The 14,821-nt window shown below is 42.0% G+C and overlaps 1 protein-coding gene across 2 annotated transcripts in view; it reads left to right on the plus strand.

The window, feature by feature from the left end:
- LOC121168352 (Golgi pH regulator) overlaps positions 1–14,821 on the plus strand; it is a 44,331-nt gene that overhangs the window by 9,911 nt on the left and 19,599 nt on the right. For both annotated transcript variants that reach the window (XM_040998358.1, XM_040998359.1), the window contains exons 4-7: positions 3,679–3,785; positions 4,203–4,304; positions 9,588–9,708; positions 10,828–10,908. In XM_040998358.1, the coding sequence (XP_040854292.1) occupies positions 3,679–3,785; positions 4,203–4,304; positions 9,588–9,708; positions 10,828–10,908 (411 nt within the window). The remainder of the gene's footprint in view (positions 1–3,678; positions 3,786–4,202; positions 4,305–9,587; positions 9,709–10,827; positions 10,909–14,821) is intronic.

Here is a 14,821-nt window from a genome sequence, read left to right on the forward strand (position 1 = left end):
ACTGCAATGAGCACAATAAACATGGCTTCCACCACCGGGTTATCATTTATTTATTTATTTATTTTTTAAAGATTTAGTTTTATTATTTTTTTAGTGGAAAGGCAGATATACAGAGAGGAGAGACAGAGAGGAAGATCTTCCATCCCATGATTCACTCCCCAAGTGAGCGCAACGGCCAATACTATGCCGATCCGAAGCCAGGAGCCTCTTCCGGGTCTCCCACGTGGGTGTAGGTTCCCAAAGCTTTGGGCCGTCCTCGACTGCTTTCCCGGGCCACAGGCAGGGAGCTGGAAGGGAAGCGGGGCTGCCGGGATAGAACCGGCGCCCATATGGGATCCCGGGCGTGCAAGGCGAGGACCCTAACCACTTGCGCCACCGCGCTGAGCCCTATCATTTATTTTTAAATGCTTACAAATAGGGATTATCTAAAAGAAATGCTTCACTGACTCTTCTGCGTACTAATTTGCTTAGGGGCTGGCTTTAGAATGCCCACACCCATGTCAGTATGCCTGAATTTGAGTTCCAATTTTTCAAGTGCTTGGGTCTGCCATCTGTGCTTGAGACCAGCTGGAGATCCTGGCTGCCACGGGTATATGGAGAGTGAACCAGAAGATGGAAGAGCCATCTTTCTATGTATCTCTCTCTCTCTCTCTCTCTCTCTCTCTCTCTCTCTCTCTCTTTCTCTCTCTCTCTGGCTGTGCCGTTCAAATAAATAAAAATAAGTAATTATTTTAAAGTAGGATTATGATGTTTGAGGAGAAAAATTACCTTTACCTCTGAAGAACTCAGGGAGTTGTGAGAGACTGTCCCAGTTTTTGCTCTTCCATGGAGTGTTCTCTTGACTAAAGCCCTGGAATGTGGCCCTTCACACAGCCCTGCTGATTGGCTGTCTCTGCCTGAGAAGAGTAGAATTCCTCCATGAAGCCTGAGCTCCACTCCTTTCTTGACTTTTGGTTTTACAAGCATAATTAAATTTGATTAAACTGAGATTATTTTTTAAAACTTTTATTAAGATTTATTTATTTGTATTGGAAAGTCAGATTTTTATAGAATGAAGAAGAACAGAAAGATTTGCCATCTGCTGGTTCACTCCCCAAGTAGCCAGAGCAGCCAAAGCTCAGCCAATCCGAAGCCAGGAGCCAGGAACTGCTTCCAGGTCTCCCACACGGGTGCAGGGTCCCACAAGCTTTGGGCCATCTTCTACTGCTTTCCCAGGACACTAGCAGGGACTGGAAGGCAGTGGAGCAACCAGGACACAAATTGGCACCCATATGTGATCCTGGTGCATGCGAGGATTTTAGCCACTAGGCTACAGCACCAGGCCCCAAAACATTTTCTTAAAAATGACACATTACTCTTTCCCAAATGGTGGACTTGTTCATTAAACATTTACCCAAGATGTGTGTTGCCTATAAAACCGCAAGCTTGAGTGTTTTCTTTTTCTTTTCTTTTCTTTTTTTTAAGATTTATTTATCTTTATTTGAAAGGCAGATTTTGCAGAGGAAAGGAGAAACAAAAACTTCTTCCATCTACTGATTTACTCCCCAGATGGCTGCAGTGGCTGAAACTGAGTCAGTACAAAGCTAGATGCCTGAACCTTCTCCCTGGTGTCCCATGTGGGTGCAGGGGCCCAAGGTCTTGGGCTGTCTTCCGCTGCTTTGCCAGGCCCATCAGCACAGAGCTGAATCAAAAATGAAGCAACCAGAAATCGAACTGATGCCATACAGAATGCTAGCTCTGCAGTGGAGGCTTAACCTTACATGCCACAGTGCTGGCCCCATGCTTAAGTATTCTTTAAGCCAGCACTTGTATTTGGAATTCATTAGCTATGCTATGGCAACATTTGTTGTACTTTTATCACCAAATGAAAAAAAATTATGTGATCATAAAGTGACCTTGCACAGTGTGACCTACAGTCGGTTAAGCTGGATAGACCTTTGACACGTGAGACTTGGGAGATGTACTGCAAGTGCCAGTATCCCGTCTGGGCACCAGTTCTTGTCCCGGACGTTCTCTGGTAATGACTTGGGATACCAGCAGGGTGGCCCAGGGCCTTGACCCCTGCAGCCACTTGGGAAACCAAAAAGAAGCTCCTGGCTGGTGACCATTGCGGCCACAGGGAGTGAGCCATCTGATGGAAGATTTTTCCCTCTTTGTCTCCTCTCTGTAAATCTGCCTTTTCAAATAAAAATTTTTTAAAACCTTTAAAAAATTATTAAGAGATTTACTTTTAAATCCTTTTTTTGCCAGAATCAAAGTTGAAAAATCATAGCTTTTTAAAAAGCCTTATAGTAGACAGTTAATCACGAAATATGGGAAGTTGGGGAAAGAAAATCATAATCTCTTTTTTAAAGTTTCTTTGTTTTTTTTTTTCTTTCCCTTTCCTTTTTTCTGTCTGTCTTTCCTTTGGCCAAGATTTAAAATCATTGCTGAGCTATGGGATGCTGCCATGACAAGCGGCTGATCAACCCACTGTGCCACAGTGCTGGCCCTGGTTGGAATCTCTTGATAGATCACTTAATAATGTAATTTTTATACTTTGATATTCAATAATTCAAACCTCGGGGAGGGCATGATGTGCTGTGAATTAAACCCTGCTTGCCATGGCGGCATCTCCTAGTCGAGTGTCCAGGATTGACTCACACTTTCCCTTCTGACCCAGCTCTCTGCTAATGACCCAGGGAGCAGCTCAGTACTTGGGTTTTTGCCAGCTAACGTGGGAGACACAGGTGGGGTTCCCGACTCCTGGCTTCCGCCTAGCACAGCTCTCCCTTTTGTGGGACAATCTCTTTCTCTTCTTCAGTCTCCCCTCCACTCTGCCTTTCACATAAATTATTTCTTTAAGATTTTGTTGTTGTTGTTGTTGAAAAGGTAGATTTATAGAGACAGACAAAAATTAAGAAAAATTTTCCACCTGCTGCTTCACTTCCCAGATGTCCACAATGGCTGAAGCTGAGTTGATCTGAAGCAAGGCGCTTCTTCCGGGTCTCCCATGTGGGTGCAGGGGCCCATGGATATGAATCATCCTCAGCTGCCCTCCCAGGCCATAAAGCAGGGAGCTGGATGGAAAGTGCAACAGCTGGGACATGAACTAGCATCCGCAAGGGATATTAGCACTTGCAGCTAGAGGCTTAGTCAATTGAGCCATCATGCCAGTCTGTGAAAATCATTGAATTGTACACTTTTAAACAGGTGAACTATAATCTATAAAACTTACAAAAAGCACAAATGCTAAAAATTTTTAAAATGGGCTTTATAAACTGTAGTAAAATGATCATGCAAATAAAATGCTTAATTCTATAGCAAGCATCTTTTACTATTAACATTTAGTTTTGTTTATTTCTTGCATTGAGTGAAGGCCAGTCTGCCAGTAATGAAATATGATAAATGTAATAATATTTGTCATTTAGACATAGTGACTGTGAATATGGCTAGAGCATTAACATTCTTATTTTGATTAGTGAAATTGTTAGGCTAAAATGGTTTGATAGATGTATAAAACACTGTTTTGAAAAAAATCTATTTTTTAACCTCTATAGGTGAGTAGCTAGCCTAGTTGGGAGCAGTTGAGTTCAAGGCGCAGGGAGTCGTCTGGAAGACTGACGTGAAGGGAAGTCGCTGTTCTTTCCCTCCACCATTCCCTGCTCTGGCAGTGATATTTTTTGACTTCTGTTTCAGCTCCCGGTATTTTCACTGGAAAATGAACCTGTGTGTAATCCTGCTGATCCTGGTTTTCATGGTGCCTTTTTACATTGGCTATTTTATCGTGAGCAACATCCGACTATGTGAGTTAATACTACATGAGTTACCTCTTGCCACATAGATGGAGATGATTTATTCTTAGAGATGGAGAGCGTGAATACCTTTGTTTCTATGGAACTTTCCATAGCTAATGCTGCTTGAAACTACCATGCAATATTTTAGAAAGGTCATAAACAGGAAGGTGATAATTTGATTATTTACCCTACCACAGCTTTAATTTTCACCATAGCCTGTCTTAGCTAAATCCATGTCTTAATGTCAACCAAATTTCTCCTATGGACGTTAAAGCTGCTTTCAATGAAGACTGTATTGTTCTGTCTCTTATTTGCCAGGTAGACTGGGTGGCCAAATGTATATGATATGCATTTGTATTTTTCAGTAGAGCAAGGTCTTTTAATATAGGTCTGTTTTCCCTGATGCTCTTGTCTCCCCTGTCACAGTGTATAAACAGAGACTGCTGTTTTCCTGTCTCCTGTGGTTGACCTTTATGTATTTCTTCTGGAAATTAGGAGATCCATTTCCCATTCTCAGCCCGAAGCACGGTGAGTTTTATGTTGGGGGCAGGAGGAAGTGGGCACAGAGGTTGATTGATTCTCTATTTTTTAAGATTTTTTAATTGGAAAGGAAAATATACAGAGAGGGGGAGAGACAGAGAGGAAGATCTTCCATCTGATGATTCACTCCCCTAGTGGCGGCAATGGTTGGAGCTGAGCCAAGTATTCCAGAAAAAAAAAAATCTGATTTTGAACCAAATTTTCTGTTTCACCCTAAGAGGTATCAAATATTGGCTTGGGAACAGGCTTCTTTCATTCCAGAGTAGGAAATTTGGACCTTATTTTAGTGAATGAACCCTAAGGGTTTAAGTACAGAGAAAGGGGTCCTCAACTTAAATCTCTTAATATTGTACACAGAATTATGAGACTATATTTCTATGTTTACTTAGAGGTGAGCTTTCAGCAAGCTTTTTTTTTTTTTAAGATTTATTTATTTTTATTAGAAAGGCATGTATATAGAGAGGAGGAGAGACAGAGAGAAAGATCTTCCGTCCGATGATTCACTCCCCAAGTGACCACAATGGCTGGAGCTGAGCCAATTCGAAGCCAGGAACCTCTTCCAGGTCTCCCACGCGGGTGCAGGATCCCAAGGCTTTGGACTGTCCTCGACTGCCTTCCCAGGCCACAAGCAGGGGCTGCCAGGATTAGAACCAGCATCCATATGTGATCCTGGCGCATGCAAGGCCAGGACTTTAACCACTACGCTATCGCGCCGGGCCTCAGCAAGGTTTTTATCAGCTTCCCAGGAGGTTCTGTGACCACTGCTTATGTGATGATAAAAATTCTCTTTCAGGAGTATGTGTGCTTTACGAAAAAAAGATAACATTAAACTTTTATAATTAGTGGATAAAGAAAAGCTTTTTAGGAATTGGTGTTTCCTCTCAAAAAAAAGTTCATTTTCAATGCAAGAAGTTAGGCAGAGCCTGAATCTCCGTGCGGCCAGCCCGTTGGCAGAGGGACTGGAAAATATCTGCTATACCTTCATCCATCCTCCTTTCTAAATTGTATGCAAATATTCTTAAAAGGATTCTGACCTAGAAAATTAGGAAGATATTTTCAATTCTGGCCTTTCCTTTATACTTCAATAAATACACATTTCAGCTATGCCTGAATGCTCAGGTGTCTTAAGTTATTTGGTCCCCTAGGAGAAATGAGCAAGAAGAAAGCTTCTGCAATAGCTGAGCTACTGCAATAGCCAGATGTAAACTGCTTTTTTGCTAGGATGTTCCCTGCAATCAGTATGGTTTATTAATAACTGAAGACCTCAATAACTATAAAATCTCATCCTTACTTATACTGAAAAAAAAAAACAGATAATTCCTGGTGCAATGCCTGAGTCTCAGGAGGTTAGACATTCTTTTTTATTATTTTTATTATTAAATAGCTTTTTAAAGATTTATTTATTATTTTTACTAGAAAGTCAGAAATACAGAGAAGAGAGACAGAGAGAAAGCTCTTCTGTCCACTGGTTTACTTCCCAAGTGGCCGCAACAGTCGTTGCTAAGCTGATCTGGAGCCAGAAGCTTCTAGTCTCCCGTGTGGGTGCAGGGTCCCTAAGCAATCCTAAGACTGCTCCCAAGCCACGAGCAGGGAACTGGATGAGAAGTGGAGCAGCCGGGATATGAACCAGCACCCATTTAGGATGGGAGCATGCAAGGCAAGGACTAGCAACTAGGCTACCACGCCGCACCCAAGCTAGAAGACATTCTATAGGAGACTACAAAGACGACATAGAGGCCTAGAAGGAGTCTGGATGATGGCAGTGGGGAAATGGCCTTCTGCTGGTTGCCTGATTTATCAGCTTTCCATTTATTAGTTGGTGAGCAGGTAGGAATATGACCAAATCTTAAAGATTTATTTATTTTTATTGGAAAGGCGGATATACAGAGAGGAGGAGAAACAGAGAGGATGTTCTTCTGTCTGATGACTCACTCCCCAATTGGCCGCTACTACTGGACCTGAGCCAATCCGGAACCAGGAGCTCTTCCGGGTCTCCCAAGTGGGTTCAGGTTCCCAAGGCTTTGGGCCGTCCTCCACTGCTTTCCCAGGCCACAGGCAGGGAGCTGGATGGGAACAGGGGCCACTGGGATTAGAACTGGCACCCATATGGGAATCCTGGGAGTGCAAGGCGAGGACATTAACCACTACGCTATCACGCTGGGCCAAAATATGACCAAATCGTAACTGAAATGCTTGGAAGGCATGGCACAATAGTGTAGCCAAGCAGCTAAAGTCTCCGCCTTGAACGCACCAGAATCCCATATGGGCACTGGCTTAAATCCTGGTGGCCCTGCTTCCCATCTTGCTCCCTGCTTGTAGCTTGGGAAAGAAGTAAAGGAAGGCCCAAAGCCTTGGGATTCTGTACCCATGTGGGAGACCCGGAAGAAGCTCTTGGTTCCTGGCTTCAGATTGGCTCAGCTCCAGCCATTGCGGCCACTTGAGGAGTGAACCTTGGATGGAAGATCTTCCTCTCTGTATATCTGCCTTTCCAATAAAAATAAAATAAATCTTAAAAAAAAAAAAAAAGAAAGAAATGCTTGGAGTAGGTAGACAGTATCTTGGAAAAACACATTTAATGAAAGAGCACCAAGTTAAAAGAGTAAAAGTAGAAAGGATTGTGTTTTTCTGTTTCTGTTTTTGTTTTTTCCAGCACACTCTACAATAGGGACTTCAAATTTTTGCAAAAGATTGGATTAAAGACAAGATTATTTTGGCGCAGAAAATTTTATGGTTCACAGTTTTTTCTTAATATGTATTTTTAAGAACTTTTTAAAGACCTCTATATTAATCCATTTTCTCTTTTTTTATTGAATAATACTATAGACACATAATCAACAAGTATTTGTTGTACTCCCTTTGTATAAGGAAAACAAAGATGAATGAGAAATAATTCCTTCCTGTAAAGAGGATGCAAGTTCAAAAGAGAAATAGAAAGTAAAATCAGCAGAAGCTAGATGAGGATTTCCTCATGCCACAGGTGCTTATGAGTACCTGGTTGCTAGAGACGAACTAAGAACAAAACAAACTTGGTTTCTGCACTGCTAAAACTCTTTTTGTGAGTGGGACTAAACAATACAGAGATAAATATTATAAACAAGTAATTTCCATTTAGTAATTGTCATCAAGAAGTGAATGGGTTACTTTCATAGAGTCTACTACAGAGAAGATATCAAATAGAGTGTAATCGGTTAAAATTAAAACCTTTTTGGGGAAATTATAAATATCACTTTTTTTTACAAGATTTGGTTTTTTATTTGAAAAGCTATCAAAATGAAGAGAACGAAAGCGAGAGTTACCATCCACCAATTCACTCCCCAAATGGTTGTAATGGAGAGCTGAGCTTGTCCAAAACTGGGAGCTAGGAGTTTTTTTCTGGGTCTCTCACCTGAGTGCAGGGGCCCGAGGACTTGGGCCATCCTCCACTGCTTTCTCAGGCCATCTACCAGAAAATGGATCAAAGGTGGAGAAGCCAGAATTTAAACGGGCACTACAGGCAGAGAGGCTTAGCCATGGCACTGGCCTCAATTATCACTTTTTTTTTTCCAAAATTTGTTTTTGTTGGAAAGAGTTACAGAGAGGAAAGGCAGAAAGAGATACTCCAGCAACTGGTTCACTCCCCTAATGGCCAAATGGCCAGAGCTGGGCCATACCAAAATAAAGAGCCAGGATCTTCTTCCAAATGTTCTACATGGGTACAGGAATCCAAGGACTTGGGCCATCCTCCACTGCTTTCCTGGCCATTAACATGGAACTGGGTCAGAAGTAGAGCCACCTGGACTAGAACCGGCACCCATATGGGATGCTGGCACCACAGGCAGAAGCTTAGCATGCTATGCCATGTCACCATTCCCCCTGGGGCCCCTCCCCAAAATATTTTAAGTGTATGTCACTCCCTTTGAGTACATGTGCTTTTTTTCTGTAGCATGTAGAGGGAATTGAATAGGACCAATAACACTAATACAGATGTCTTAGCTTTGCTTACCATGTTGTTCTAAGAGAGATGTTTTGCGAATGTCACGCACACACATATATACATATCTACTAGAGTGAAGATAGATTTTGTCTCTTATATTTTCTAATAAAGGCACTGACTAAAAGAGATGAACAAAGGTGGGCGAAATAGATTAGCCAGTCCTGAGAGAGGTAGAGTGAGATGTCTACCAGGAGCTAGGTAAGATTTTATTCAATACTGCATGAGCTCTGTTGATGACAATAGGCCATAAATGTATACTACCCCAATACCAGGATGCATTTTAGGCAACTTAGGTCTGGGCAGAAGGTTGGGTTTTGTAGGATTAGAGCTTTGGCAGGAAGAGGGTAGGTGGGAGAAATATGAGCAAGCAAGCAAGCTTGGCCCCCAACTAGGTGATGGAGCAGGGTAGCACAGGACTACAGGCCAGGAGGGCGCTGAGCTCTACAACCAGTGTGATGGAAATAGAAGAACAAGGGAGCTGGAAGGACAGGAGCAGAGGGCAGGGACCACAAGTGAAATGTTGGAGTTTGTAGTTTCAAAGCTGATAGAATTCACGAATGGCAGCACAATGCCTTTGGGCCTTGGGAGTAAATGACTGATATGAGTTCTTTCCTGGAATAGGGAGTGAAGACAAACTAAATTAATTTTTTCCCCCTCTGGCACCAAACTTCCCGAGTTGTTCTTCAGTATTGTTTTATCTTATTTATTCCAAATACTTCCCTCAGCAGCATGTATTATTCTGGTTCCTCAGTGATTTTTAGCCTTCTCAAATGATAAGAAAGATCTGAAAATCCGAAGCCAACTGATAATCTGCCCTTCTCTGCCTTTGAATTGATCCTTTTCTACAAATTTAGCCTGTTTATTAGATGCATGATGTGTTTATTGGGTGAACAAGGGATAAGATATAACCTAAAAAGTATGACGAAGGGGAAAATCCATGTGTCAAAGGTCAGCATCACAGTGTCACCTACTAGCCGTGTGCTTTCCCAGCATGCTTCACTTTTTTTTGCCAAAATTTTTACTAAAAATATTTTACTGTGTTATTTACAACTATTATTACTTTTTTAAAGTTTTTACCATTATTATGCAATAAAAGGGTTACTCTAAGGCCTAAGGGATAAGAGGATAATTAGTAGACATTTATTTATTATAGATAGGCTTCCAAATTAATAACTTACTGTTGGTGTGGGAGGGTTAAGGCATCTGTGCTGGTGGATGTGTTCAGTGTTTTCCTTTGCCACACAGATGAGAGCCTTTTTACCTGTGTTACCTGCATGAATGTGCTTTCATGTTTTTAGGGATCTTATCCATAGAACAGCTCATCAGCCGGGTTGGTGTGATCGGGGTGACTTTCATGGCCCTACTTTCTGGATTTGGTGCTGTCAACTGCCCATATACTTACATGTCTTACTTCCTCAGGTAATGAACACTTTGTTGCTTTTTCTTTTTCCCCCGTTCCTTTTTCCCTTCTTTCTTTAAATTGGAAAGGCAGATTTCACAGAGGGAAGGAGAGTCAAAAGGATCCTCCATCCACTGGTTCATTCCCCAAATGGCCACAGCAGCCAATAGCTTCTTCTGCGTCTCTCTCACGGGTACAGGGTCCCAAGGCTTTGGACCATTCTCTGCTGCTTTCCCAGGCCACAAGCAGGAAGGCTGGATGGGAAAGTGGAGCAGCCAAGACACAAACCAGCGCTCTTATCTTGCAAGGGGAGGAGTTAGCCGTTGAGCCATCATGCTGGGCCCTCCCATTCTTCTTGAATATATGTCATAACATATTTAATACTTACATATTATTCTTCCTCCTTTCCTGCAGATATTCTCTTAGGATTTTAAGTGTCTTATCTGTCTTATAATGTATATTGCTTCCCCTCATTTGCCTTTTTTTTTTTTTTTAAGAGAGAGCTTAGCAGTCCATCTGTTTATTCAACCAAGCGCCTGCAACTGCCAGGACTGGGCCTGGCAAAAACTGGAAGCCAGGAACCCTATCCAGGTTTCCCAGTGAGCAGCAGGAGCCCAATTCCTGGAACCATTGCTGCTGCTCCCCAGCGTTTACATTAGCAGGAAGTTGGAGTTGGGAGCCGGAGACAGTTGTTAAGCCCAAACGCTCCAGTCTGAATCTTGGGCATCATAACTGCTAGGCTAAATGCTCAGTCCTCATTTAAATGGCAATAGCCCAAGCACACTTTCTCAAGGCGTATTTCTAGTGCACTCTCAGCTTCAGTAAAATCAGTTCCTCTTAGAAGCAGAGTGGAAGAATTCCAAGTTCACAGTGTGCTTTTCATATATCCTAAATATTGCTGGATCAAAGCTAAGAAAGACTATGAGAGAGATGAATAACCTTCCACCGCCCTAAGCTGCCATGAACATTGTAGCCACAGAATTGTTGTAGCCTAATACAGTCATTTTAATGTTTCCTAGAAGAAGACAGATCCCAGAATTGCCAGGAGACAACTGAAGTGTATGTGTTTTTCCAGTTGCTTTGTATTGTGCCCAAGGATGGGTTCCAAAAACATTGTTAACACTTTATACTTCTTCTAGGAATGTAACTGACACAGATATTCTAGCCCTGGAACGACGGCTGCTCCAAACCATGGATATGATCATAAGCAAAAAGAAAAGGTAAGGTCAGCTCATGAAAAATTTGTACTGTTAGAAATTCACAACAAAAAAATTTACCTGTGAATTGCTGCTGGCAGAAAGTGTCTTCTTGTTTAGTTTTACTATTCCAGAGTTCTCTGTTCTGTCCCATTGCTCTAGCATCACATGATCTTGATTACTAGAATTATATAAGTTTTGAAATCAGATCAATTACACTCTTGTTCTTTTTCAAAACCATGTATCTAGTTTGGTTTTTGGTGTTTTGTTTTTTCCTTTCCATATTATTTCCAAATTTCCACATTATTTTCCAAATGTATTTGTGGAGGGGTAGAAAGAGAATGCTCACTTGCCAGCTTACTTTCCAGATGCCTGCAATGGCTATAGCTGGATCGGGGCCAGGAACTCAGTTCAGGTTTCCAGCATCAGTAGCTGCCGTCACTGCTGCCTCCCACGGTCTGCATGGGCGGGAAGCTGGAGTCAGGAGCCGGAGCAGGGAGGTGAAGGCAAGAGCTCTGCTGTGGGGCATGAGCACTGAGGCTGAACACCCATTGCCTTTTAAAAATTATTTTTATTTGAGAGACAGATAAATAGCTATTAAATATGTATAGGACCCTGTACAAGGAGCCAGTGTACAGGACCATATACAAGAAACTTTATTTAGATTTTGAAATTAATCAAACTTGAATATCAGCTTGAGGAGAATTAGCATCATCACTATGTTGTTTTCCAAGCCGTAAGCATGATATGTCTTTCCACTTAGATCTTTGGTTTCTTTCCATGTAGTTTTGTCATTTTCAGCATATGAGTCCTATATATTTTGTTAAGCTTATCCCTAAGTGTTTTGCTTTTTGAATGATTATAGTTTTTCATTTTAATAGCCACGTTTTCATAGCTAACAAATACGAAAGCTTTTGATTTTCACATGTTTACTTCATATTTTGAAATATTGGTAAATAATTTTTTTTTAAGTTGGTCTTCTGTATATATCATTTTTCTCTTGTTTTTTTCAAGATTTTTTCTTTATCTTTGCATTCATTACATGAATTTAGCTGTAGTTTTCTTTGTTGTTTATCCTACTTGGAGTTATTTTAGCTTCCTGGATCTGTACATTAATGTTTTCCATCTAATATGGGAAGTTTTTAATCATTTCTTCAAATAGTTTCTCGACTCTTTTCTAGGACTCCAAGTATGCTGAACTGCTTGATAAAGTTTTATATTGAGATAGTTCTTTGGGAACAATGACATTTTGATTCCTGAGATTATTCTCCCTTTATTTCTTTGTTTTTATTGGAAAGTCAGATATACAGAGAGGAGGAGAGATGGAGAGGATGTTCCCCCATCTGCTGACCCACTCCCCAGGTGGCCGCCACGGCCGGAGCTGTGCCTATCCAAACCCAGGATCCCAGAGCCTCCTTCGGGTCTCACACACAGTTGCAGAGTCCCAAGGCCCTGGGCTGTCCCAAAGTGCCCTCCCAGAACGCAAGCAGAGAGCTGGATGGGAAACGAGGCCACCGGGATCAGTACCGGCACCCACATCAGATCCTGGGCATGCAAGGCGAAGACTAGCCGCTAAGCTACTGCGCCAGGCCCTTGCTCTATTTCTTCAGAAAATGAATGCGTAAAATTGCAGCCATGGCCCACGTTAAATATGGGTAAATGCTTTTAAGCTACTTCACACTAGTTGTGATCAGGAGTTAGCTCTGACGTACAAAGACTGTAGCGTAGTTCTTCTATAAGACCCTGTTTAGGCAGCTCAGAGATGGTTTGTGGTTCTGTGATAGGTCTTACTTATTTGAGTAAACCTCAAAAGTAGACGCCCCCAAACTAATGCCATTAGCACAGTCCTTTACCCAGTGGAACTAACAGAACAGATCGACAGCCAGCGTTATAACACTGGGGCCTTTGGAATTTGTGCAGTGCCCTTGCCACTTGCCAGAACTTAGAATAGCTAGTTCTGTCAGCACTTACAGCTAGGGAGTAGTGACCAGAAACCCATCTTTTGGTTTAGCAGTAGAGGGCCATAGTGAAAAAAACAGCATCCTTTCTTTAACAAAATGTAAATGGGAAAAGGATGAAAGAACACATCTTGTCATTGGGAAGACTGGAGGAAAAATCTTAACTTTATGTTAACTTTATGTTAGTTCTCTTTTTGAAATTGTGAAGGGATAAGGAAAATAGTACATTCAGTGATGAATTGTTAGCGCTGGCCACAGCTGATTTCAAAGTAGAGAAAAGGCAGTGTGAAATATTGAAGCAATTTCTAATACAGAATATCATAAAAACGAGGGAAACTTTTTTTAAGATTTGTTTATTTTTATTGGAAAGTCAGATATACAGAGAGGAGGAGAGACAAAGAAGATCTTCCATCTGCTGATTCACTCCCCCGAAGTGTCTGCAACAGCCAGAGCCATGCCGATCCGAAGCCAGGAGCCCAGAGCTTCTTTTGGATCTCCCACACAGGTGCAGGGTCCCAAGGCATTGAGCCATCCTTTACTGCTTTCCCAGGCCACAGGCAGGGAGCTGGATGGGAAGCATTGCTGCTGGGATTCGAATCGGCACCCATATGGGATCCTGGCGTGCAAGGCGAGGACATTAGGCACTTGGCTACCGCGCCACGCCCTAGGGAAACTTTTTTTTTTTTTTTTTAAATTGAAATCACTGGGAAATGAAAAGAGTCAAATAGCAGCTTGAATGGATCATCAGTTGTTAGGTATTTAAGCCTTCCCTGTTGCTTCTCAGTTACCACCCACCCACTCTACTCTCTGTAGAGTAACTGGAAATTTAAAAAGAAATTTCAAAGATAAGAGAAATACCACAGAGCTGAGATTCAGAATCTAAGTCTAAACTTTACCCAAATTGCTTCCTCATTGCTCTACACGCCATGAACACAAGGAATACCAGAGGACCTGAGGAAGAAGTTGGCAGGGACTGAAAGGAAATTTCCCCTTCGAAGACAGCATTGCTTTCTGGTGTGAACCACAAACGTGCTGCGCCTCTGATTGCATGTGTTTCCTAAACTGCAGATTGTACGCACAGCTTGGATGAGATAGTTAAAGCCTCAGCTTGGCTGGATGTATCCGAAGTTAGAACTCAGGACTAGCAACTCTGTTTGAAATTTAGAATATCCCCAGAAGCAAAAGAAGCACAAAATCCTATAATGGGTATAAACTATCCAAATTCCTTCTTAACTCCTGGCTTACCAAGCTCAGGCTGAGAAGCGCATCAGGGAGGCTAAAAGGACCAGCCGGCAGCCGAACAATTGAAAAGAAACATTAGTTGCTGAAGCTGGGACAGATTTCACAGTTTGAGTCCAAGTTAATTTAGCTGCCTACTACTACAAAAAACTTGACAGTCATGTTATCCACACTATCAAGCCTTCCACCAGAATTTACTACTAGAACTGTATGACTCATATGCAAGATAAAAAGTCATCATTAGGAACTAACTCCAAATGGCTCCACATGGGAAGTCTCAGCAAAGACTTGAAAATAGCTTTTGCAAATAGATTCAGAGAAATGAAGAAAAGGGCCAGACACTGTGGCACAGTGCATTTAAATACTGCCTGGGATGTCCCTGGAAACTGGCACAGCAGCAGGATGCTAGCAAGGCTGCCAGTGACCGTCTCCAGGCCCTGCAGTGCTGCAGCCAAGAACTGAAGCAACAAGTTGATAGTTTGCGTTGTGAGAGCCAATTGAAAGGAGCAATAGAATCCAGTAAAAAAGAGATATTTACCAAAGGTGTATCCAGTCAATACAAGTAATAAAAGAAAACAAAAACACTCTTCAAAAGTTAAGCAAAGCTGATAAATTTGTACCTTGTTGGGAGCTATAAACAGAGAATGCAAAAGCTATTGCTGAGCCAATTCGAAGCCAGTAGTCAAGAGCTTCTTTCCAGGTCTCCCACATGGGTGTAGGGGCCCAAGGACTTAGGTCAT

This window comes from Ochotona curzoniae, unplaced genomic scaffold, assembly GCF_017591425.1.
Source record: "Ochotona curzoniae isolate NIBS_2020 unplaced genomic scaffold, NIBS_Ocur_1.0 scaffold_1037, whole genome shotgun sequence".
NCBI lineage: Eukaryota > Metazoa > Chordata > Mammalia > Lagomorpha > Ochotonidae > Ochotona > Ochotona curzoniae.